The sequence below is a fragment of the Maniola hyperantus genome, chromosome 21, assembly GCF_902806685.2.
Source record: "Maniola hyperantus chromosome 21, iAphHyp1.2, whole genome shotgun sequence".
In the NCBI taxonomy this organism is placed as follows: domain Eukaryota; kingdom Metazoa; phylum Arthropoda; class Insecta; order Lepidoptera; family Nymphalidae; genus Maniola; species Maniola hyperantus.
Genome location: NC_048556.1, coordinates 4,308,551 through 4,331,245, shown reverse-complemented (window position 1 = coordinate 4,331,245; position 22,695 = coordinate 4,308,551). Strand labels below are relative to the sequence as shown.

General features: G+C 40.0%; 3 protein-coding genes across 6 annotated transcripts in view; 1 reads left to right on the top strand and 2 right to left on the bottom strand.

Moving 5' to 3' along the window:
- klar (klarsicht) overlaps positions 1-4,179 on the top strand; it is a 351,127-nt gene extending 346,948 nt beyond the window's left edge. For all 3 annotated transcript variants that reach the window (XM_034980055.2, XM_069505871.1, XM_069505870.1), the window contains one exon: positions 254-4,179. In XM_034980055.2, the coding sequence (XP_034835946.1) occupies positions 254-494 (241 nt within the window). In that variant the 3' untranslated portion in view covers positions 495-4,179. The remainder of the gene's footprint in view (positions 1-253) is intronic.
- Positions 4,173-22,695, bottom strand: LOC117992390 (uncharacterized). Of its 2 annotated transcripts, XM_069505913.1 has the most exons (4): positions 22,403-22,695; positions 21,556-21,667; positions 8,578-8,703; positions 4,173-5,790 (listed from the first exon to the last, which is right to left on the bottom strand). In XM_069505913.1, exons 1-4 carry the CDS (start codon positions 22,583-22,585, stop codon positions 5,174-5,176), a joined length of 1,038 nt encoding a protein of 345 aa, XP_069362014.1. In that variant the 5' UTR covers positions 22,586-22,695; the 3' UTR covers positions 4,173-5,173. The 2 variants fall into 2 exon arrangements, with proteins under 2 accessions (XP_069362014.1, XP_034835969.1); XM_034980078.2 differs by lacking the exons at positions 21,556-21,667; positions 22,403-22,695 and having other exon boundaries at positions 8,578-8,863.
- Positions 12,470-15,154, bottom strand: LOC138403856 (uncharacterized). The gene is made up of 2 exons (XM_069505947.1): positions 14,480-15,154; positions 12,470-14,447 (listed from the first exon to the last, which is right to left on the bottom strand). Exons 1-2 carry the CDS (start codon positions 14,798-14,800, stop codon positions 13,941-13,943), a joined length of 828 nt encoding a protein of 275 aa, XP_069362048.1. The 5' UTR covers positions 14,801-15,154; the 3' UTR covers positions 12,470-13,940.

Genomic DNA, 22,695 nt, shown 5'->3' with positions numbered 1-22,695 from the left:
TTTGGTTTTACCTTTTTTTTTATACCTTTAAAATACTCATAAAAACAACATTCCAACTCGAAAAACCTAGAAGTTTTCAGTATGCAAAAACCTTGCCGCAAGTCTCAACGACAACTGTGCAAAGTTTTATCGCAATTGGTTGAATGGTGTAGGAACGCATAAGGGACAAATAAACCAACAAAGATACATTCATTTTTAGTACCTATATGTGTAGGTACCTAGTTATTATATTATTTCTGTTTACTATTTAAAGGACTGAACACGCAATTGCCGTCTCGAAAAGCAAAACAGATTCTGGCGATCCGGACTACAACCCGCGCAGTGGATGGGTTTGGCGAGTATTGCGGTCCTCTATCCCCATACAACTGTGCCTCGTTGCTCTGCTCTTAGCCGCTTGGCTAGTGGAGCGGCCGAGGTGCTGCGACGCCTTGAACTCACTCGCGCAAACTTTGACTCCCCAACTACGCTACGTCCGTGGACCGCCGCCAGTGTGAATACGCCTTTACAAAAGCCTTGTGTCAACTTGGTGACAGCTGTCAATGTGACATCTGTCAGCGTAAAACCTGTCAATATGACAGCGCTGTCGGTAGTTTTCTACTCGGTAAGTTACGATTTTTAGTCGTTCGACATTTTGTAAATAGGTATGACAACTTATTTTGAATTAGTGTTGTCGGTCTATAAACAAGTCTAAAATCTAATAAATATCGAATAGTAGGTACGTCAATTTGTCATCGGACATTGTGACGGTGTAAAATATTATAGTTAAGTACTATATTATGTAAAAGATCTGTCAATAAGACAAGCGATAAGCGTAAATAATTATTATCGATAATTTTTAATGGAATTATACAATATCGATAGATGAGTATAAGCAGTATAAGTAAAAATTAAGGTTTGACATTTTAATGTGCTTATTATTGTAATGACACTTTGGATGATGACAAAAAATATCGATATGAAGTTACAGCAAATATATCGATAATAATGGTTGATGACATATTGCATTAGCAATAAAAAGCTAATCTGTAGCTAACTGGAAAGGAATTAATATGACTTTGGTGTTTTGGGGTAAAAAAACTGTCGTTGATAGAATCATAGATGGATTCGATAGTTTTGATACTTAAAATATCTAATCCATTGATGGGCGATAAACCGTAGGAATAAAGCTGCCTATTTTACAGAGAGGGCATAGGAATGAGAGTTGAAAGAACAATAAAAATAGCTTTTGCTATTCAATCGCGTATGCGAGACGTTTATCACTTAGCGTGAGTTTTTTTAAGGTTGTGACATTTGAAACATTAAATTAGTGTTGTGCTACTTTATTGTATCGTTAATATTTTAACAGGTGAATTTGAGTAGGTAGGTGTGTTTTGGTTTTTGGAGTTTGGTTCGTTTTAAAATCATAAAAAGTAGTGGCAGATGGGACACTTATCTTAGTCTATATTATGTTTGTATGGTAAAGAACATTTAAGAATAATATTTTCGAAATGACTTTGACTTCAAAATAATTGAAAAGTACTCTAACGTCGCTCGATTCGAGTAAGTACTAAGCGTTTATTTTAAAATCATTTACTTACTACAAAATGTAGCGTAAGGATAGGTACCTAACTGTAATTCCTGCATTTTACTAGGACCAGGCTTAATATTAAAAACTATTAAATAATTGCTCATGGCAAGAGTTCAAATGATAAACAGAAAAAGTGTTTCCAAAATAATATCATCTGTATCAGATGAAGTTCAAATTAGCTGTTTGTAGTAATAATTTTACTAACAATTGACATTATTGATAAGTTTTATTTAAGTATACCTATTTTAGTACAATAATTAATAAATAGGTTACTTAATTAGGGTGTGTTTGTGCTTAGTATGGTTGAAGTTTTTCAGGTTTCAAGTACCTACTTACTTAAGTCTAAAAATATTTATAATACCTACTTAATAACTAATGCATGCAATTCTTTACAACAATAAAAAAATATTTTAATATCATGGACACCACTAAGATTAGCAATGCTATTCTTTGAAGTTTTTAATAAAAGCTCTATATTATATTGTTTTTTAAAGTACCTAATGATGAAATATCATTAATTTTATTATATATCTATTTCGATAAGGCCATATTCGAACAAGATTATAATGGTTAGTTAAAATATTTTACTGCTTATTTCATTTATTGGCAGTAAGCAGAGCATTTTTCAAAAAAATAACAATTACTTTTTTCAGTATTTTTATACATATTATATCTAAACGAAAACAAATATTATGCCTTTCCTGTTACTCACCATATCATTATATAATACATGCAAGCTATCCATACGGGTTGTTAAATTAGTTCGTTCGTGATTCAAACTAGGATTTAATGATATTGAACTACCTACTAATAATATTATAAAACGTATATTTATAATATGAAGACCTATTTTTCTAGACAAAATTCTAAAAAATGCGAACGAACTTAAAATAACGTAAATTATAAAAATGTAAGGACAAAATATTATTTAATATTATTGCTATCGAAAATTATAAATTTCAATTTTCGGTAAGTATGTAAAAATTCCTCTATATAAAAAAGAATTCTTTTGGACTTTATAATTTGTTTACTTAATTTTTTATTATAAACAAGTTTAAATTTAACAACCCTTCCTCATCTGTGGCATTTTAGAATTACTTATAATAATTATGTATTGTATCACATTTTAAGACTGATATAATGAAAGTATGAAATTGCTTTTTACAATATTATTATATATCAATATAATATTCTATGAATATTATCGAGCACTTCAAATATTTGAATAGCTATTCTATTTATTATTTTATATGTGACATTTTCGTAGTTACTTTTATAAAAAAAACTATTTATTAACTAATGCACGAAACGTTGGCGTAACTAAGGAGCCATAATATTTTTCTACTCTTTACCATAAAACACATTGATATAAACTTTTCACGATAAAAACAATAAGATTAAAATTACCATGCTTTTTCTTAACAAGTTAATCAGATTTTTTTATGTAAGCACCTCTTACATGGCCCAAAGTATCGAGAATTGTTCAGTTGCGTGTGTTATCCTGTGCCTTAACAAAAATAGCCTGAAAGTTACGCCATGTTACCTTTATTTATTAATGTTGTATGCGAATATTATTTTAATGAAATATAATGATAATATAATATTATGATGAATTTAATTCTTTATATATTATATTGTATACCTACCAATTTTGTTATTGTTGATTTATATGTTGTGACTTACCAACAATATTATATTTTAATTCAAATAATGCGTATTATGTGGAACTATTTATCTGTATTAGGTTTTCTTCTAATTTTAGACTAAGGATGACTTTTTTTGCGGTAAAATTAATGTATAAAATATATTTTATTATTAATACAGTGTAGTATTAGTATATAGGTAATATTTTAGGATTAATTTTGCCGTAGAGGAACAGATAAGAACAAATAGAGAAACATTTTTTAAGTGTAGTGACACTGAAAATTATTTTTTCCCGCCAAATAAAACAATTTCTAATTACATACTTAATTATGAGTATTTAGGAACTTAATTTTAAACATAAGCTTTGTATTATGTAACTTATTAAAGGGAAATGGATTCAAATACAACTTCAAAATTATTAAATAGCTTAGCGAAATGAATTCGCGATTTACTTATGATATAACAGTCCCAACTACAAAGAATTTGTGCTTTAAAGAGTTTGTGTGTCAACTTATCAACTTGCACAATAAGTATAATTAACTTTCATAAGAAAGGGCTCAAAAGGGCAAGAATCCAGAGCCGTAAGGCAGTTAAAAGAATAACAAGAAAGAATTCCCTAAATATTATGGCATCCACGATGTACCCTTTTCTAGAAAAATAAGTAGAGAAATATAATAAGCGATTATTGCATCCTGTTTTTTCTCTGCAAGATTAGGAAATGGGAATGCATCGTGACGTGAACCTACCTATTGCCTGTATTTTGTGTCATAATATTCCCTATAACTATTTTATTTTAGCGTTAATTGAACGAAATAAGTAAAATAAAATAAATGTTTTGAATGAGACGTTTTAAGATAGTGCATTTAATTTTTTTGATAATTTTAAAGGAAGGGAGCATAATATAGGTTGCATAACATCATGTTGGATTTTTTGAATTGAAAGTAATAAAAATTAAAAAATTTTTTAAATAAATCATTTTGTTTTATTTCTTGAACTTTACAGACCCTCAAATCATTAAAACCTTCATACACCATCAAGTATAGCGTCCAATTTGCTTGAGGCTCGTTCCAATCGGCAGTTCGTCTAATTTGTACCTATGCTTGTCATGAAAACTGGGATCCCCACGTGATCAAGTTTGTTTGATCAATCCTTCAAGCCTCATGCTAATTGAACTTTATTATGTAGGTGATATCTATCATGGAATTAGGAAGTACCTACTTCGTCCACGAAGTAAATAAGAATAAATTGCTTCCTACATCCATGTGTGAAAAAGCTGTGATAGCCTAGTACTTAAGACGTCCGCCTTCTAACTTTTAGGAATTAGTAAAAAGGGACGAAAATTATCTGTCCCTTGACAAATTACACTAGAGTTGTTCTGAGGTCTACTGCACTGTTCTGAGGTCTACTGCACAATTTAGTAGGTATGAATCGAATCATTTACAGCGCACAACGCCAAAAACGCAAAATGCCAAAATTATTATTTGTGGAAATCGTAAAGGCATCTTAAATTTTATTTCTTTTTGGCAAGAAAGTGTGATTGCCAAAATTACATTTAACTAAATCAGTGTATTTTTGCAAGTGGACCTCACTGGGTGAGTGGGTCAGAAATGCGTAAGTATAAAGCTACAAAATATGAATAATAATAACTTTGACCTGCTATAAAAATGAAATACATGTCAAGAAATTAGGAACTAAAGTACCTATGCTTGGAAAAGTATACTACAGAAAAGTTACGATAAATTACAGGATAGCGCTGTTCACTACAAATGTGTGAGAAATATACTTAGACTAATTACATTAGCTTTTTTTTCCTGAATAGGCAAATGCAGATAAAACCGATTGGTTGCTTTTTTTTAAGCCCACCGCTCATCATTCTCACATTTCCGTACTGGTGCATTTCAGCAGCCACGCTATGACTCCCAACTTTACCATTCTCTCAAGTCTAATCTGAGTTAATTCTACTCAATCCTCAGATTGATCTATAGGTTCTTTTTTAACATTCACAAAATTCGGTTCAGGTGCGTTATGAACCACTGCAACTGGTTCGACATACACTTCAGTGAATCGCGCTTGTTGCTGCGTTATATCATTCTCAACAGCTTCAAGCTCTTTCAAGATCATCTCCTGAATCTTACACCGTAATTTAAGTTTTCGCATCATTGGAATGTTTTTCACGTACGGCAAAAGACTTTCGAAGAACTGTTGATCGTCTAAATTTCTTTCTTGATAATTATCTATGTCATCATATCTATTTCTTTCTGGGGGTAGTTCTAGCGATTCATTTTTAGTGGTCATAGAAATTCTTGGCTTCTTTCTCTGGCTTGAATTTGAGTCGGAATCTGAATTTGCTTTGTTATCGTCGTTATTGTCGTCGATCGTTTCGCCTATACTCGAATTACTATCCTCATTCTCTGCACGCACAGATTCCCTCTCCAGTCCGGGGGAGCAACACTTGAGGAATGATAGCTGATCGTAGAACTGCCATGTAATCGTGGACATTTGGTCGCCGTTGTCGCTTTTTCGGTGTACCTTTATGAAGTAGGCTCGCAGATTTTTCCATCTTGTCTTTATTGATGTAACTGAAAAATAAGTTGGTAGTTATTCTTCTATTCGCACATTCTCCAAGCTCATTTTAGAGCATTTTGATTAAAAATTAATTGTTCATAAAAAATTAGGCAAAATTAATACGCAACTGCGGCTAGCTATTTATGGTGTTAAAACGTGAACTTTAAAAAAGGGCAAAGAGCTTAATCTATAAATTTAAAGTCGCTCAGCGAGTTATGGAGAGGGCTGTGTTAGGAGTTTATCTGAAGGATGAGAAACGAAATGAAGAGATCCGCGGGAAAACCAATGGCAACAACATAGCCCAAATCATCAGTAAATTAGGTAGATAGGTAGTGTGGGGTGCCCTCCAGCTAGATGGACTGGTGGTATGAAGAGGGTGGCGGGAGGTGGAGAATTGGGATGATGTCAAAAAAACCGGCCAAGTGCGAGTCAGGCTCGCGCAATGAGGGTTCCGTACTACAGTCGTATTTTTTCGACATTTTGCATGATAATTCAAAAACTATGATGCATAAAAATAAATAAAAATCTGTTTTAGAATGTACAGGTGAAGACCTTTCATATGATACCCCACTTGATATAGTCACTCACTTCGAAAGTTGAAAATACTAATTATTAGTTCATGACAACAATTTAATTTTTTTTGTGTGATCTAACCCTAAATTCACGGTTTTCAGATTTTTCCCCAAATGTCAGATACAAGATCTACCTACCTGCCAAATTTCATGATTGTAGGTCAACGGGAAGTACCCTGTAGGTTTCTTGACAGACAGACGGACAGACAGACAGACAGACAGACAGACAGACAGACAACAACAAAAATCTTAGGGTCTTCAAAAATTCGTAAAATCCCATGTCCGCTGTTAGTTTTAAGTTTGCTATCTATTTTAAATTATCAATTTAACTAAAAAAAGCACGTCAAATTACGTCAAACATTTATGACGTAAAAAAAGCACGTCAAATTACGTCAAACATTTATGACGTCACATCAGTGTATTTCATACAAGCTCCCTCACTAAGCAAACGTTTTGACGTTTAATAAAAGTCGCTGATTTGACTAGTAGTCATCATCCCTATTTATACCATAGTTCCTATTCTCTTCGATCGATCTCCGAGTTCGACGACATCGCGTCGGGCTTCGTATCCCTTAAGTATTTACTTATTACCTAATGCCGTACCTAGGTACCTATTTAGATTAGCTTTATCTCCACTTGCACGTTTTCGGAAACAGATAAGTATTTAGGTACCTAAGTACCTACTTTAAGTAAGTAATTTGAAAGACCTAATTACTTATTTTATTTTGGAAGGTAGGTATAATAAGAACAGACAATTCTATTAAATAAACTTAAATCTAAATTAAAAGTTTAAAAAAACATTAAATTAAAACTAAAATAAAAACCACCACAGCGAGGCTGTTAATTTGAAATCATTAACGCTTCATAACAGGTAGGTCATTTCCGTTTCAAACTTTTCAGACGGCCAATTTTTATTCACAAACAAACCTTATGTCACCTATAGTACGCGACAGGTTGAAATGGCAATCGGGGAGGGAACGCCCCGCACAGCCCCCGCTCTAACCTAATTCGGGCGAGCGCGGGTGTCGTCCTAGGTGTGCGAGGCGTCACATCACAGCGTCTTCGCCGGCGAAGACGAGGTCCCCGATTTCTAACGTCATCCGGACGTGGACTCACGCCACGGCCTCGGGGGCGTACGGACCTACGGACTAACCAGTAGTCCAACAACTCCACCCATCCCAACGTCATCCTAAGCCGTGGTCCGAGCCTCGCAAGAGGCGCCCTTAGGAGGACGTTGCCCCCCGACCTCTCGAATTACCTATTTCTTCAAGGAGCTTCGCGCTCGCCAACCCCCCCGCTGACGCTGTAGCGGCCAGTAGGGCCTACGCAGCATAGTCAATGTAATGTAAATAGGTATCACGGTATTGTCATACAGTGATGCATGCATGATGGTGGTAGGATAATAATTATCGTTATAAAATTATTATTGATTAGGTACTACCTACCTATATGTACTTACCTAGGTAACCATAACGCAAAACGTTTTATATGTAGCCATATAAAACGAATATTATACAAATCGGTCAAGTGGGAGTCGGACTAGCATACGAAGGGTTCCGTATTAAGTACAAGAAATAACACTTAATTTTTTTGAATACCTTTCATGGCGGCCATCATGTCATTTTTAGTAAATAGGTATTTGGTTTTAAACTACACATTCTGTGAAAATTTCAACTCTACCTATTAGGTACGGTTCACGAGATACTAGTCTAGTCTTAGGCTCCGTTTTTTACTCTTCGGGTACGGAACCCTAGTAATAGTATGTAGTAGTAGTAGGACTAAGGTAAGATACGTACGATGACGGGATGACGTACCCATTTTGCAATATTTATTCACTGTAGTGATAGTCTCATCTGCGATATTATGAATGAAGTAAACCAACTACCTATGTAGGTATGATAACGCATCCAAACTAACAAAGCGAAATCGTTTTCGCCATGTTGTGATGTCTTTGCTAGAAAAATATATAACTTACATAATATTATTTCGATTCAATTAATTTTTATAGGTATATTTTCTTACCTAGTTAAGTATAGGTACCTAGGTACCTATTTTCAAGGGATTTTGTAGGACAAATTTTCTCTAGCTAGGCCGTCACAAAATCATAGCGGACACGATTTCCCTTTCTTAGTTTGGACGCGTTATACAAGTACACAATATTTTAATTTTTCCTACGAAAATACAAATTATAAAATCAAACAAACGCCTAGTAACTAAGTACCTACTCACCATCTTTACCCAATTCAATCGCAATACTGTTCCATAGTTTCTTTAGCACAACGGAGTTTTTGTGCAATTCACTAGCAGGGTTCCACAGAGGCTCCCTTTTAAAAACCGCAGCGATCAATCGTTCATCTGTATTATGTGAAAATCGAGGTTTTAACTCTATTGGAAGAGGAGTGACTTGGTACATTCTAATAGCAACTTCGGTTTTGTCAAATCGGAAGTCTACGGACGCGACTGCATGCTTCGCTACACGCCAAGCGACTAGCGAAGCGAGGGGTCGGGGGCGCGGGCGCCAAGCGTGCCGTTTGGCCGTTTAGTTGGGGGAGGTAGCCAGGCGTCTCGCTAATCTCTAAACTAGGGCAGGTGTACACATTTTAATCTAAATAAAGACTAGAGTAATTAATAGTAAATAGAGAATAAGGTGGGAATAAGAGATGGTTATATGGACCAGTGACGTAATGGACACTCTTATTTATACGAGACTAGATGATGCCCGTGACTTCGTCCGCGTGGATTTAGGTTTTTAAAAATCACTGTTCAAATATATAAATAAAAATATCTATATCTTAAAAAAACCGGCCAAGTGCGAATCAGGCTCGCGCAACGAGGGTTTCGTTACTATAGTCGTATTTTTTCGACATTTTGCACGATAATTCAAAAACTATGATGCATAAAAATAAATAAAAATCTGTTTTAGAATGCACAGGTGAAGACCTTTTATATGATACCCCATTTGATATAGTTATCTTACTCGAAGTAAGATAACTATATCAAATTGAAAATCCTAATTATTAGTTTATGACCACAATTTAATTTTTTTTTGTGTGATATAACCACAAATTCACGGTTTTCAGATTTTTTCCTCTAATGTCAGCTACAAGTCCTACCTACCTACATGCCAAATTTCATGATTCTAGGTCAACGGGAAGTACCCTGTAGGTTTCTTGACCGAGAGACAGACAGACAGACAACAAAGTGATCCTATAAGGGTTCCGTTTTTCCTTTTGAGGTACGGAACCCTAAAAAAATACCATCTTGTATACTTAGCCCTATGGTCCGTTATGACCACTTTCCAATATGACCATTTCCCGATACGACCACTCCCCAGTATGTCCATTCCCCGTATGCCCACTTCCCCTTATGCCCACTTCCCGTTATGGCCACTTCCCGATACGTCCACTTTCCGATATGACCACTTCCCGGTATGACCACTTCCTGATATAACTACCTCCCTATTATGACTACAACGGTATGTTCATTCCCAGTATGGCCACTTCTCGAAATCGCCGTTTATATTAATTATTTTTTACTTTGGCAAAATTCAAAAGGGATAATTATATTTTCGGAGTATTTTTTGTAATGTACTGGCAAGTGATTATAATAATAATAATATTAACTAAAATAATATATTCTTAGGTCACGCCACCTCTCTTAATGAGCTTAGCTATAAAAGCTGAGCGCGCCCGAGCACTGGGCTCATTTCGCTACTGATTTTTGTGCTGTATTCATCGTGGTCTGGTTTGAATTATGTTTTTCTTTATTACTGACTTTTACTTTTTGTGTCTTTCGTGTTAAATTTTGTTCCAATCATTAAAAGTTTGATAATAAAAGTATTTGGTTTTGTGTTAGTAAATTGTGTTTTTTTTAAATTGAATTTTACTTCTGTACCTAAATTCAGAAGTGGGATTCCTATTCAATAGAAAGAAAGAAAGAAGAAGAAAGAAAGAAAAACGTTTATTTTTTAAGGCTGTACCACACATTACCATTATTAGGTTAGGTTATCCCGGCGCCTCTTATACTTGAGTAGTAAAGTCAAAAGACCTCAAGTAGAAGAAGCGCCGGAATAAACCATGTCATGTGTGGCACAACCCGAAAAAAAAGGTCCCTACTCAGCATAAATGCCATATGTCTTGCACAAGTACAAAAACATACAGCGCTGGTTTTCAGTAGGAACCCTGATTCGGGTGGCGCCACGGAATTATTTCAATTGTACTTATATTCTAATCTATCTATTCTATATGTTAATAATATATACAAATTCACACATATTATACTTACTTATATATATATATAATTGGACACATCTATGCACATGTATAAGGTATGGCTATGATGTAACCTAAATCTTGTTACAAAAAGGAGTACTCCGCCACATGATCCTGAAATTCTACCTGTTTCTCCAAAAGGAATTTTTTCAATTTAGTTTTGAATGAAAATTTACTTTTTAAATTCCTTATTGGAGGGGGGATATTATTCCAACATTTAGTGGCGGAGTACGTAAATGAACCTCTAAATGCGGCAGTGCGATGGAATGGAATACGAAGTTGATGGCGACAGCTTCGCAAACGGTCAGATTCACCATCGCCTACCCAATGAAGTTTATCGGCTAGGTACGTGGGCTTGCTCAGTTTAACCACACCAAAAAGTAAACCAGCAAGATGTAACTTCCTCCTTGATCTCATCTTCAACAACTTATGATTGTTCAGAAAAGGGGTAATATGACTGCGCGGAGGAACCTCAAAACTGAAACGTGCACATGCGTTCTGCACACGTTGAACGAGACGTTTTGTTCTGCATAACAACCGTGGCCCATATATAGTGTCTGCATAGTTCAGCTTTGAAAGCACCAGAGCCTCTACCAACTGGATACGCAGTTCTTGAGAAAGATAGTTACGAACTTTGTAAAGTATCTTCAGTCGATAGAAGCAATTGCGAACTTTCTCGGCTATATGATTTTCAAATCTCAGGTCTGAGTCCATAAGCAGGCCCAAATTACGCGCCTGAAAAACTCTCTCCAAAGCTTCACCTCTTATATTTATATTAGCACTACTGACGTCGATTTTATCTCGCTGTTTCTTAGTTCCAAACAATATAAACTTAGACTTTACGGGATTAAGGACAAGTGAGTTAGAATCTGACCATTCCGCAATGCGATTAAGGTCATCGTTGATTAGATTTACTGCAGTTTGGAACTCCTCTGGTTTAAATGCATAATATAGCTGCAAGTCATCTGCATATATGTGATATTTACAACTTTTAATTTGCTGGATAATATCAGCACTGTATAGAATGAAAAGAAGCGGACCTAACACAGAACCCTGCGGAACACCCCTAGGAACAGGGGCGATCGCTGAGCTGCACTTTCTGCCATCCTCATGTACTATCTCTACGAATTGTGTCCGGTTAGAAAGGTAGCTATCGAACCATTTGACAGCATCAATACGAAATCCGTAATAAGATAGTTTAGATAACAATAGTGCAATATTGATGCTGTCAAAAGCCCGAGAAAAATCGAGGAGTACCAGCAATGTACACATCCCAGAATCCTGCGCTGTTAGTATGTTATCCGTAACATCCAAAAGTGCTGTCACGGTACCACGACCTGCCCTAAATCCGGACTGATATTCAGGCAATATCTGATTTTTTTCAAGATAGGCTGACACTTGTGAATATACAGTTTTTTCTAATATTTTAGAAAAACACGACAAAATGCTAATTGGCCTAAGATCCTTTGGCGAGACAGGATCGGGAATTTTAGGAAGAGGACGGACTAAAGCAACCTTCCATACACTTGGGAAAACAGATGTTACTATTGAAGTGTTGATGATTCCTTTTACAGTTTCTAAGCTTTGAGGAAGTGTCATCAAGAGCATGTCGAGGGTTATTTTATCCGTCCCCTCAGCGTTCGAATGTAATTGCTTAATTATTTTTAATATTTCAGTGTTAGTAATAGTTTTAAGTGAAAAAACAGTATCATATAATTTATTGAACTCGAAATATGTAAGTTGTGAGAAAGTTACATTTTTCGACCCAGGAACTTTAAGAAAGTGTGAATTAATTGCCTCCGCATCTGTAAAGTGTGCCGGTAATTGATCTAACTTTTTTGGTAGGACAGTATGCTTTAAGTTTTTCCACAGAACTTTGGGGTGTTTAATTTTACTGTTAATATCATATTTAAAGTACGCGCGTTTTTCATTATGGATAGCTGTAATAACCAATTTCTTATACTGCTTATAAAGTAACTTGTTTGACTCTGATTTATCATTACGCCACTGAGCATGCGCATCGTTCCGTAGGCTCATCATAAATTTTACATTACACGTTAGCCACGGAGTAAAGCGCTCTTTAACTACTATAGCTTTCTTAGGAGCATGTTTATCAAAAATTTCCATCACACATCTGTTAAAAGACGAGACCAAATGATTAACACATCCTGAAGTCAAAAGATCGTCCCAGGGTATAGCACAAAGATCCTCATTGAATCTATCCAAGCAAACGCTCTTTAGCGGCCTGTACACAACATATTTAGATGGAATTTTTCCCTTCTTAACACTCAGTACGCAATCGAGGAAAGCATGATTACTCAAAGAAGCAATTGGTGTCACATTTACATTTTTAACGGGCAGGTTGGTAGAAATGGTATCAATTAAAGTTTCGCTGCTTTCAGTGAAATGTGTAGCAGAAGTAATTATCTGAGTTAATTGTAAATAATTAAAGAAAGCTTCAAGTTTAATCGTTTTTGAGTCAGTTTTGTGTAGTAAATTTACATTGAAATCCCCCATTAAAATGATGTGATCATAATTCGATAGCGCTTGAACACTATCTGTTAGAGCATCTAAGAAAAGATCAGTATTTAGCCACGGGGGTCTATAGGCGGTACCGATGGCAATTTTAAGGGAGTTGATATTTAGACCAATCCAAATTTGCTCAACTGTCTCGTGTTTAGGAAATGCGCAGGCCCTAGTTTTGAGTCCTCTCCTAATGTAAAAAGCAACACCTCCGCCGCGACCTCTACGTACAGTGTCTGGGCGTGGGATGTGCTGAAGCCTATAACCAGGAACAGAAGGCGCTCGACCTTCTTCACCAGCACGCAACCAGGTTTCATTAATCGCCATGACATCAACTTGAAATCTATCCATAGCCAACAAGAATTCATCGTGCCTTGTACCTAGAGAGCCAGCATTGAGAAATCCAATTTTTAAAAATTTGTTAGCTTTGTATTGTATAATAATATAATATACAGATAAAGAGTTTACAAATAATTATAATATAGTTTACTATTTGGTTAATTGTGATTAATGTAACAATAACTGACACACACTGTTTATAATAGGTACAAAACAAGTCTAGTACTCTACGTGTAATAATATGAATTTTTAACAATAACACTAGCTTTGATTGTATGAGATATATATATAACAACGATTTTAAACCTCTATATTTAATTATCTTTAACATTAGATTACTTAGTAAAAATACATAAAACAACAATTGTCCAATCTTAGTGGCTCCTCCAAAGTATCTCTTAAAACTTAACAAAAAAATACAACGTAAATGATCCGAAATTTGAATCAAATTCCTATTCTTTAAAAAGAATCATTTAAAAAAACTTTTCTTATATCAGTTTCAGATCGTATACGATGTACGGGTCCTGTAACAGTCTTTCGTGCATAAATACGCCCTCCCTTGGTCCAGACAAATCTCCAATTTTTACTGCGACTTTCCTCGCGCGCTTTATAGAACAGCTGCCTGTTAGTACGCGTAAGGTGTTCGTTGACATAGAATCGACGAGGCTCTGCGTCAGTTATTATGCCCGATGAATCAGCACCGCGGCGCACACGGGCAGCGCGCAACAAGTTGTCGCGTACTGCGCGCCGCGCGAGGCGCACAACGATAGGACGCGGCCGCGGCTGGCGCGCCCGCACTTCACCGTCATCGCTCGCCGAGAGCGTGCGTCGCGGGCCCGACCGCTCGGCGGTGACGACATCGCGATCGTCTAACTCCACTCCTAACTTCTTCGCTAGCAGACAGGTAATACTAATGAGGTTTTCGCTTGAGGATTCCTGAAGTCCTGATATTTCAACGTCATTCATGAGAAGGTCCTGATCTCCTCACGGAAGAGGCGTATCTCGAGGCTCAGGTCGGATGACTGACTGGTGCCTGGGGACTGGGACTCACAGAGGATGGTATCCTTTTCAACACTCTCCGGTTTCTCCGCGCTTGAGCCTTCGCTCTCTATGTTGGATGGTTCGGTGCCCTTCACAGGGGTGTTGACGTTGCCTAATTTTGGCTTTTTTGCCATACACTCCGGGCACTTCCACTGTTTAGGAGATCGCCCATTCTCCGGGAGTCCGACACACACCCTATGGTATAAACCTGGACAAAGTGTACAGCTAGCGGCCCCTACTAGTGATAAGAAGCGTCCGCAAGCACTGCACTTCACCATATTGAGAACTTTATTGATCGGTACCTCCTAGTACAAACGTTCCCCGCTAGGTGGCAGTAATGAAGAGTGCCTGTGCAGCTAATTCTGTCGTCCCTTACGTTGTCTCAGCACCAACAAAATATTATAATTTGAAGGTAAGTATAAAAATTGTGATGACAACTTCGTGTCGAATAGTAAATAGTTTTCAAGTTTACGCACCCTTCCCGGCGTAATCCGTAAATTCTTAATGCTTTTTCCGACTCACTGCGACTTTTTGCTCCGCCAGAAATGGCACTTAACGGTGAAACACACAGATTTTAATTATAAAAACATAAAAATGTGGACGAGACGTAACTGCCCCGTCTGCGTCCGTGACGTCACACTATAGCCCACTATAGTTAAAATTTAGTCACTGACAATCAGTTTGCTTAAATTGGAACAAAATTCTAACCTTTAAATTTTTGTTGTTTTTCTTGTACAATGTCGGATCGCGGGTATCGTAACCGCGATCGTAGCCGTGATGTGCCGTGATCAAACTCGAATTTGTCGAAGCAGACCACGTTGATGTGAAACAGCAGGGCCTAGATGTAGGTCGCGAGATCACGCACTTAGTCGTGTTTTTATCCAAACGTTGCACTCAATAATGAATCAATACTCCGCGATCGAGAAAAACGTGTTGAGACTTGTCGAAAATAGTTTAACCTCGGTAGTAACTAAACGCGAGTGTAATATTAATCGTCTCGGTAACACTGTGACCGTTCAAACAGAATCCAACACTCCCGTTTCCGCACCTTGTTCCGCACAAGATGAAGTTACTGCAATTAAATCTTTAGAGTCAAGTACCTATACCTTTGGCTGTATGGCTAAGCACGTATTGGCCACGTGAACGTATCTAGTTCAAGTGTTCTTGTCCAAATTGAATTTTTGTCTAAAAGTTTTCACGTCTACCCTACGTGTTTTTGTGAATTAATAATGCCATCGTCTAAATCTGCTAATCGATTTAAGTATAAAAGTAATTCACGTAAATTGAATAATGAACAAAGGCGTGCTAAGTCGGTGTCGTACAATTAGTGGAACGTAGTGGAATTAACCAGGTGAGATCCAACCATGTCTTTATTTTTGGTCTCGATTTTTAATGATGTTGATGCATGGTGTAAAAAAGTTGATCATGTTCGTAACCTCAACCGATGGCATAGCCGGGAGGTAGTCTCGTGTATTGGAACTTGTACAAAAGGGTTTTGTTATGATCAGTCTTAGATCATTTTAAAACGGAATTTATTCCGCTGTGCCCACGAAAGGTTGATATTGAGATTAAGAACACGTCTATGTCGGTCCATTAGTCACTTCATGAAGTATCTCACCAAGATACCCGCAATTTAAATTTGCAGTTTAAGACTAGAAAGCGTAGTCTTAGTCATAGTACTTTCCAATCACGCTGTTTTCTGTGTGAAAATTAGGATCACAAAGTGTACCTACCTACTGTACGAAAAGTTAAAACTTATCGAAAATCTAAAACATCGACTTTGATGCAGTTCAGTGTTAGTTTTGTAAAAAGAGTAACCGTAATGTAGGTAGATGAGTTTTTGCTCAACAATTATTTTTGCCACGAGATACAAAAATTGAGCTTCCTGACATAAGATTAGAAATCAATCTTCATGTGGTGTTAGATCGTTGTATGAATAGGTAGACCTGTCGTAATAAGGACAGATGTACTAAACCAACTGGGAAATACTTATATTCGAACATGATTCGAACATAGTGCTCACATTTATCTTTCTTTTCTCGAATGTTCCGACGCAATGCTGCGCCCTTGGCTGCGGGCTTTGGAATTCCGCATGAGAACGAGGCTTGCCATGCTCTGGCCTGGCAATGCGCTGGTGCTGCGGCGCCGTGTCGCGCACACTGCCGCGCCTTTCTGCGCTCTGCACGAGCGTGACGGTGCGCTGGCTTTGCTGCGCCGTGCCGCGCCGCTGCCGCGCCTTTCTGCGGTCTCGGCAAGCGAGACGGCGCACTGGCGTTGCTGCGCCGTGCCGCGCCGCTGCCGCGCATTTCTGCGCCCTTGGCGAGCGAGACGGCGCGCTGGCTTTGCTGCGCCGTGCCGCGCCGCTGCCGCGCCTTTCTGCGGTCTCGGCGAGCGAGACGGCGCACTGGCGTTGCTGCGCCGTGCCGCGCCGCTGCCGCGCATTTCTGCGCTCTTGGCGAGCGAGACGGCGCGCTGGCTTTGCTGCGCCGTGCCGCGCCGCTGCCGCGCCTTTCTGCGGTCTCGGCGAGCGAGACGGCGCACTGGAGTTGCTGCGTCGTGCCGCGCCGCTGCCGCGCCTTTCTGCGCATTTGGCGAGCGAGACAGCGCGCTGGCGTTGCTGCGCCGTGCCGCGCCGCTGCCGCGCCTTTCTGCGGTCTCGGCGAGCGAGACGGCGCACTGGAGTTGCTGCGTCGTGCCGCGCCGCTGCCGCGCCTTTCTGCGCATTTGGCGAGCGAGACAGCGCGCTGGCGTTGCTGCGCCGTGCCGCGCCGCTGCCGCGCCGCTGCCGCGCATTTCTGCGCTCTTGGCGAGCGAGACGGCGCGCTGGCGTTGCTGCGCCGTGTCGCGCCGCTGCCGCGCCTTTCTGCGCTCTGCACGAGCGTGACGGTGCGCTGGCGTTGCTGCGCCGTGCCGCGCCGCTGCCGCGCCTTTCTGCGCTCTGCACGAGCGTGACGGTGCGCTGGCGTTGCTGCGCCGTGCCGCGCCGTTGCTGCGCATTTCTGCGCTCTTGGCGAGCGAGACGGCGCGCTGGCGTTGCTGCGCCGTGCTGCGCCGCTGCCGCGCCTCTCTGCGCTCTGCACGAGCTTGACGGTGCGCTGGCGTTGCTGCGCCGTGTCGCGCAGCTGCCGCGCCTCTCTGCGCACTGCACGAGCGTGACGGCGCGCTGGTGGTACTGCGCTGCGTGCGCCGCTGCGGGCTATGGTGCCTCTTGCGAGCATAGCGGCTCACTGGTATTTTGGCATGATACCGCGCGTGCCGTGGGGCTTGCATAAGCGCTGCCGAGCCCTTGTACGAGCTGATTGGTGAGAATGTTCTTTTTAAAGTTAGTGTCCATGATTTCGATAGGTATGTGTAATGTGTTGTAGTAAATCACGTTACCTACGCATACCGTCTTGGACTTAAAGGTGTTTCGTATAATATGCGAGTCAGTGACGCACTGTAGTGCGTTCGTAAATTATGTAACGTGGGTAGATTCAACTCTTTTAGAAAATCTGATAATTCCCGTTACCGATTGTTTCCGATTTTGCCATTTTGACTGGATTCATTTGTTAGGGTCAGGCGGGGCCGAGTCTTAAAGACAAGGCCATTACCTAAAGTCCTTACCCCTTGAGTACATTAAACAAATCTGGCAATCTAAGATCTAGCTGGGTACTTTATGCGCTACGTTGAGGAGTATGCTATCCAGACAGCCTGCCTTGCCTGTCGGAAAAAGAGGTTTCTTTTCATTGAGGCCAGAGCAGGAAAAGGTACCTCAGAACATCACTCGGCGACTCACCACTGAGTCCAAGGTAGCAAGGTATCTTGACAGATTTGCCAAACAGAGGTGCACACTGACTTCAGCAGCATCGGCTATGGCCCGGCGCTGAGGTGGACCCACAACGACGGCAAGAAGCGTGTGGTCGCCTGTTTTAGCAAGGTTTACCCAGGGTGCAGTGAGTAGGTAGTACTCCTACGTGCTGGAAGCAACTTCCGCCACCATTTGGTTTGTCTTCAGTTTAAGGGTGTGACCAACTACAACGCTTTCACAGCCACCGAGCGCTGCTGCTTCTGCGCGTTACCCGTAAGTGGATTTATTTCCATGACTTCATCTTCACCTTTGAGTACTAAAAGCGCACGATGATGTGTTATGGCGACTATCTTAGCTGCAACCCTTTAAGTCAACGGCATAACCAAGCCGAGCAACTGGGTTTAGATGGTGCAGGTCGCAGATCGGGACACGCTCGTCGAGTATCTGTAAGTGGGACAGCTAGACTATCATCGGTATGTGTACTAAAGTGTTACGCTCTATTACCGCTACTCACCAGTAGGAGCGGAAGCGTGGTTTTTGTGATACCGTCTTAGTCTGCTGCAAGTCTTTGTCGAAAAGACTCTGGACCTGACCCTGAAGTACCTCTAGTTTCTTGGGCTACGTGAGTTCGTAGTCAAGCATGTGGTTCACTGCCTGGTTTGTATATCAAACAAGCAGGTCTCCAGAGTTCCTCACCAGCACACAACAATGTGGTTGCTGAAACTGCACGGCTTGATCGAGTGGCATGGCGTGAAACGTGGCGCTCCAGGGCAAGTAAGCTGCTGAGGTGAAATCAGTCCCGGCAGGATGCCTATGCTAACCAGAATCGTCGTCCACCTCGCGTGTTGAAGGCTGGAGGCACGGTGTTGGTGATCAAGTATTCCCAGTCAACGGGGAAGTTTGACTCTGGCATGTGAGGTCCATAGAAGGTCCTGAATCGGCTGCTACGAGCTAGAGCTGCTGAGTGGGTCGTATGGCAAGACCGCTCAGGTGGCGGCGGAGGGCATGGTGCCCTGGCAAGGAGAGTGGTGCCCGGATGCGTGTGGTACTTTCTTCGAATGTGAGTTCAGCTTGTTGACTACTTTGTGGTGGTGAAGATGAAAGTCGTGATTTTGTTAATCATAGCCCCAAAACTCTCACCCTCCTTACTAAAAAGGCCTTGCTTGCTCCCTTACGTACTTATCTACTGACGGACTGATCCACGACTTCTATTTTTGTGCTATGACTAAACAAATCACGGTTACGCTTTACTCCTCAAGGGAAGTTCAACGGTGGCTGGTTGAGATGCACTTTCATAGACTGTTGCCCGAGTCCGGTGGTCTGATGATGGTCATCTCAAGTTCCTGCTCCATAGACCGTTGCCCGAGTCTGGTGGTCTGAGACCGTTGCCCGAGTCTGGTGGTCTGATGAAGGTCATCTCAAGTTCCTGCTCCATAGACCGTTGCCCGAGTCTGGTGGTCTGAGACCGTTGCCCGAGTCTGGTGGTCTGATGAAGGTCATCTCAAGTTCCTGCTCCATAGACCGTTGCCCGAGTCTGGCGGTCTGAAGATGACGAGAAGAAGCGCGCGCTAGGTTTGAGACGTCTCATAGGTTGATAGGTGTCACCTCCTCTGGGTGATACGGACACCCCATAAAACTAAATGATTTATCTATTTGTCTAGCGAATACTAAGTCGCATTTCGAATTGCTTACCCATTGTGTTACCATTTATAGCTATGGAGTTGTGCTATATCGAAGCTAATTTCAGGTGATGACTATGAAGTAGTTGGCCCAGGTGCTGGTCCTCCTTCCGCACCTGAGTCTGCCCCGGCACCTCCAGCGGTAGAGGCAGAGTCATCGCTCCTTTCGGCGAGCTCCTCACCGGTCTTCCCTCACGCACCGCACGCCGACAGCGTTGCGGCACCAGCTGCAAGTCTCCGCAGAGAAGATCTCACGACCTTTTCTGGCTATGATGGCGGGCGAGGACGCCGCACAGTCAGGAGAGGCCGTCTTAGGTCACGCCACCTCTCTTAATGAGCTTAGCTATAAAAGCTGAGCGCGCCCGAGCACTGGGCTCATTTCGCTACTGATTTTTGTGCTGTATTCATCGTGGTCTGGTTTGAATTATGTTTTTCTTTATTACTGACTTTTACTTTTTGTGTCTTTCGTGTTAAATTTTGTTCCAATCATTAAAAGTTTGATAATAAAAGTATTTGGTTTTGTGTTAGTAAATTGTGTTTTTTTTAAATTGAATTTTACTTCTGTACCTAAATATATATATATATAATATTCTCTATATATACTCACTCTCATAGACCGATGGGACGGAAATCCGACACGACTGGAGAGAGATCATGAGCACGACCAACATTTTTACGTGCTCTCTGAGGCACGGGGGGACACATCGCTATCTTCCCTGCTTTTTGATTAGTCGGTTCCGGTGGTCGGTACAGTAGCGGTGTGACATCAGCATTCAGCACACTTCGAAAATAATATCAACTATCGTGTATTTGTTGGGGCTAAATAACTTTTGCAAGTAACGAAAAGTTTTTATCCATGTACAGAATAAAAAAGAAATAATACTTAGGTATATCAAATGCTTTTGAATATTATTGCCCTAGCAATAACGAAGCAAAATACAAGGCTTAGGGAGTAATATGTAAGAATATTCGGCTAGTTTAATAAAAGTACAATTCGATTTCGAGATAAGTAACTTTCAATTTTAAGTTCCAGCTCGGTAAAATGCCGGGCGGCTACTGGACGAGCCAGCAGAGATGCAGTAAACCAAATCTAATGCTACCGCGCTTACCGCACCAATCAGAAACGCTCCATAGAAATATAGGCGCTCGTTAAGCTTTCGGCACCGCGTACCTATACAGAGCGTGCTTGTTTCACACCGCTGCAGTACCAACTAATCAGAAAGCGGCCTTACTCCAGGCTAGTAGTACTGCGAATTTTTAACACTTATAAATAGATACTCAATAAGTATTTATTTTTGGCCCAACGCGAGACCCAGGACCTAGTCACCTGCAGTCGAAAATGCCAACCACTAGCCCAAGGAGGCAGTTATTGATTATACCGATCAGTGGTCGTATCGGGAAGTGGCCGTATCGAGAATGGTCGTATCGGGAAGTGGACATAAATCCGGAAGTGATCGTATCGAGAAGTGGCCGTATCAGAAGTGGGCATATCGGGAAGTGGTCATATCGTGAAGTGGTCGTATCGGGATTCGGAAAATGGGCATATCGGGAAGTAGTCATAACGGACCCAAAGGATTTTCTCGACAGTGAAATTTAGTTGGCACAGCTTCATCTGTCAAAAGTATCTTCTGACTGAAGCCCATTTTGTATTTCATGTAGTTCTTTGTATCTTTTTCCATCTGTAAGTCCATATTATTGCCATTAAAACAAATGAAGTAGGTAGTATATAGTATAACATTAAAAAAATAAGTGAACATTATGTATGACAACACAATAGACATTTTATGACAGCACAGAAAACTGTAAAACAAGTTACAGTGCGACAAGGCTATCTTGGCGCGTGACGAAAATCGGAACTAACATTTGCCGTCAACTTTGTTCTTGTTTGAATAGTCTAAAACCTTGTTCGCCAACAGCGCCCCCTGTCAATTTGATTCAAGTGCCAAGAAAGCCTTGTCGCCTCAGCTTGTCGCACTGTAGCTACAGTACACAATATCGGATAAAATTTGAAAATGCGATAAAAAGCGCGCTATTGTGCTGCAATGTAGGGTTGAAAGTTCTGTAATCTGTGGGTTGAAAAGGGTTATTGTACACTACGTCCGATATATACTAACGATAAATCGAACTAAATAAATAGTGTCTTATCTCCTAAAATTATTATCTTATATTCATATATTTAACTACGCGAGGATATATGCACGAAAGTTCGCAGAGAGCCTATGTTCAGATCATAGATATATAAATACTCGTTCAGACTCATCAAGTTTATATCGGACGTACTGTAACTTACTACGTTATGTTGCAAGAATAAGCCATACTAAGGGACTAAAGTATCAAAAGATGTTATTTTGTTTTACGCTATCCACCTACTTACTCAAGTAGGTACCTATATAATAAAGTTAAATGTGACTTACATCAAAGTGATCTTCACACATAAAAACATTTGAATTCGTTGCAATGCTCTTTGGATCTCTTTGAGCTAATTCTAACCACATCTTTCGTCTTTTGGGATTCGCTGGGACAGAAACAAACAGTTTGTTTGGACTATTTATAGACGTATTTTTACAATGTGCCACTACACACCATTTATACGTCATTTTATCCAATATTGGAGAAAAGTGATGAAATTCCAAGTGAATTGCGCTGTTTTAATAAAAAAATCTTAATTTTTATGTTTTGTTGTGATGTGAACATGATGTGAACCTAA

Bases quoted from the DNA above. Each gene is read 5' to 3' on its own strand.
- LOC138403856 (XM_069505947.1), bottom strand. From the start codon at position 14,800: ATGGTGAAGTGCAGTGCTTGCGGACGCTTCTTATCACTAGTAGGGGCC. The intron at 14,448-14,479 runs CGCCTCTTCCGT...CAGGACCTTCTC, and splicing joins CCGACCTGAGCCTCGAGATA to ATGAATGACGTTGAAATATC.
- LOC117992390 (XM_069505913.1), bottom strand. From the start codon at position 22,585: ATGACGTATAAATGGTGTGTAGTGGCACATTGTAAAAATACGTCTATA. The intron at 21,668-22,402 runs GTAAGTCACATT...ATGGACTTACAG, and splicing joins TGTGTGAAGATCACTTTGAT to ATGGAAAAAGATACAAAGAA. The intron at 5,791-8,577 runs GTGAGTAGGTAC...CTTATTTTTCAG, and splicing joins GATTGAATTGGGTAAAGATG to TTACATCAATAAAGACAAGA.